Source organism: Geospiza fortis, unplaced genomic scaffold (genome assembly GCF_000277835.1).
Source record: "Geospiza fortis unplaced genomic scaffold, GeoFor_1.0 scaffold391, whole genome shotgun sequence".
Lineage (NCBI taxonomy): Eukaryota > Metazoa > Chordata > Aves > Passeriformes > Thraupidae > Geospiza > Geospiza fortis.
The window spans coordinates 493,301-496,229 of NW_005054472.1; the positions used below are offsets into that span (position 1 = coordinate 493,301).

A 2,929-nucleotide genomic window follows, 5' to 3' on the forward strand; every position below is an offset into this window, starting at 1 on the left:
CATTACAGTTTAAGCTAGAAGTTGTTTTTCAGTTTTCTTGCAGTGGAAAATTCTGAGAGCTTTTTTCTACTTGCAGCTTCGCTGACTTGTTTGCCTGTGCTACCTTTCTGCTTGGTAAAAACATCTTCTTGTTTGGGGTGGGTTTATCCTTTGCTCTAAGCCATACAAACCCCTTGTAACTAACAAACCCTTTGCTTTCTTGGTTATCCAGTAAGACTGGCTCAGCAATTCTTTCCTTCTAGATCAAAACTTGCTTCCATCTCTATTCCTTCATCAGACTCTACATTTAAAAATCTTATCTGTGAGACTTTCTTGTCAAACTTTCATCCTTCCCAACAGAGCCCCACAGAATGGAGCAGTTCCCCCGCCAGGGGTGCCACCCCCACACACAGGGGTGCTGTCCCTGCTCACAGACCGGCAGCAGCTCCACATCCCACCCCAAAGGGATAAGTTCACTCCAAATTGCTGATTTCAGCCCAAAATGCTGATTTCAGCCCAGCCTCACCCCCTCCCCTGCCCCGTTGCAGCATCCAGCAGATGGAATGCTGCCTGGAGAAGATGCAGATGATCCACAAGCAGTTCAAGAAGGCCAGGACGTGTCTGAGTGAGTGCTGGGGCTGGGGGCACCGGGCAGGAATGTCCCTGCACTGTCCCCGTGGGAAAATGGATTATTTGGGATCAGCACTGACTTCATGGAACCTCGCAGAGCTTTTCTGTTTCTGTGTCCTGACAGTGCCCTGGGGGCTGAGCCAGGAGATGTGGTAGCAGCCCCCAGCTGGGTAATAATTATCGTTGTCTCTATGATGCAAAAGGTGTGAAAAGCCACTTTATTATTAGAAATTTACAGTTCTTATAGAAACCATGGTGCACTTAAGACCTGATTGGTCTCAAAGTGAAAATCTCTCACACTATTGGTGAATTATCAATAGCACACTCTGGAGAACCATATCTATAAACAATGGTGATAGAAAGAGAAATAATCATTGTTTGGATTCTCTCCTCTAAGATTCCCAGGCTCAGCCTGGGAGAAATTATCTCTATTCTTTCTTCAGCTGAACTGAAAATATCCACAAGGAAAATCCCTTTCAGCCTGTGCCCTGTGAAATTGCCCATTTCTTGGGCTGTCAGCAGCAAATGTGTGCTGACCTTGTTTTTCCTCCCCAGGGCTGAGCTACAACGAGGAACAAATCCACAAGCTGGACAAGTGAGTCCCACCCTGTCCCCTCCCCAGGACCTGCCCCTTGCTGGCTCTGGGTGGGTCCCAAAGGGTTAAAAATTGTCCCTGACGCTGTCAGAGAGTGCTGGAGGAGGTTCCTGTGCGGTTCCTCCTTGCAGGAGCTCTGCCAGGCGAGGTTTCAAGCCCTGAGCTCTTTCAGATGGAGCTGTGGGAGCAGAGGTGGGGACAGGGAGCAGTTTCGGGGTCACATCCCTGGTGCTGGTTGAGGGGACAAACCCATTCCAGGCTGGGCTCGCACAGGACTTGGTCTGTGTGAGCAACAGACCGAAAAAAAAGGCAATTTTTTTGCGCTGAGATGCTGATTTGGGAAGTGTCCCTGCTTCCCCATCTGCTCGTGAAGTTCCTGATGGGTTTGGTACCTTTGAGAATTCTCCTTTCAGTTTCCACCCAAACCAGGGGAGTTCAGCACAGGCAAGAAATACAATTCCCACCCCAACCTGCAGCAGGGAGGGTGAAATCCCACAGACTCCTTTGTCTCACTCAATGCTCAGTCTAACCTTGAGCATTTGCCTTAAACGCCAATGCAGAGGCTTCTCAGCAGTGCCCTGGTGGGGGGACAGGGACTGAATCCCCCAAAATATCCCCCTCCAGGGGTATTTCGTCTTCTCTGTCGCTCATTTCTGAGCATCCAGGGCTACCAAGTGCTCTCTGCTATGGATGGAGTGCGGAGATGGAAATGGGGATTTGGGGAAATGCTCTTTGTATTTTGTATTTTTGTATCACACGCTTTTTGAATCCCCCCTAAACCTCCAAAACCAAGATTCTCTTTGTATTTTGTATTTTTGTATCAAATGCTTTTTGCAGCCCCCAAAACCCCCAAAAACCTCCAAAACCAAGATTCTCTTTGTATTTTGTATTTTTGTATCAAATGCTTTTTGTACCCCCCCGAACCCCCTAAACCTCCAAAACCCAAAATGCTCTTTTTTGTATTTTGTACCCCCCAAAACCTCCCTCTCCATCACAGCCAGGGTTTGTCTGCTCTATAATTCATTTCTGAGCATCCAGGGCTTCCAAGTGCTGTCTGCTTTATCAAGTGTGGAGATGGAAATGAGGATTTTGGGATATGCTCTTTGTATTTGTATTTTTGTATCACACGCTTTTTTTGTATCCCCCAAAACCCCCAAAAACCTCCAAAACCAAGATTCTCTTTGTATTTTGTGTTTTTGGATCAAATGCTTTTTGTATCCCCTCTAAACCTCCAAAATTAAAATGCTCTTTTTTATATTTTTGAATCCCCCAAAACCTCCCTCACCATCACAGCCAGGATTTGTTTTCCCTGTAGCTCCTTTCTTTCTCTGTTCAGGAGGCAGCTTTTGGCCTCCTGGGATGTTCCTTTTCACACCTTGAAGGAAATAATGCTGTTTTCTCTCTTGTTCCTGGGTTTAGGCTGAATTTGGGGAACCTGGCCAGGAGGGTTCTGTCCATTTTCCAGAATGACTGTGTCCAGCAGTACCAGGAGGCCCTGGCCCAGCACAGCAGCAGAATGAGGTACCAGCCCTCCCCAGGGATTTGGGACGGGCCACGTTGTAGTGGAAAGGAGCAAAATTATTATTATTATTATTATTATTATTATTATTATTATTATTATTATTATTATTATTATTATTATTATTATTATTATTATTATTATTATTATTATTATTATTATTATTATTATTATTATTATTATTATTATTATTATTATTATTATTA

The 2,929-nt window shown here is 45.1% G+C and overlaps 1 protein-coding gene across 1 annotated transcript in view; it reads left to right on the forward strand.

Annotated features, from left to right (window-relative positions):
* The window catches only part of IKBKE (inhibitor of nuclear factor kappa B kinase subunit epsilon), a 23,208-nt gene that overhangs the window by 10,830 nt on the left and 9,449 nt on the right, over positions 1–2,929 (forward strand). The window contains 3 exon segments of the mRNA XM_031062887.1: positions 528–604; positions 1,165–1,204; positions 2,624–2,725. Coding sequence (XP_030918747.1) covers positions 528–604; positions 1,165–1,204; positions 2,624–2,725 — 219 coding nt within the window.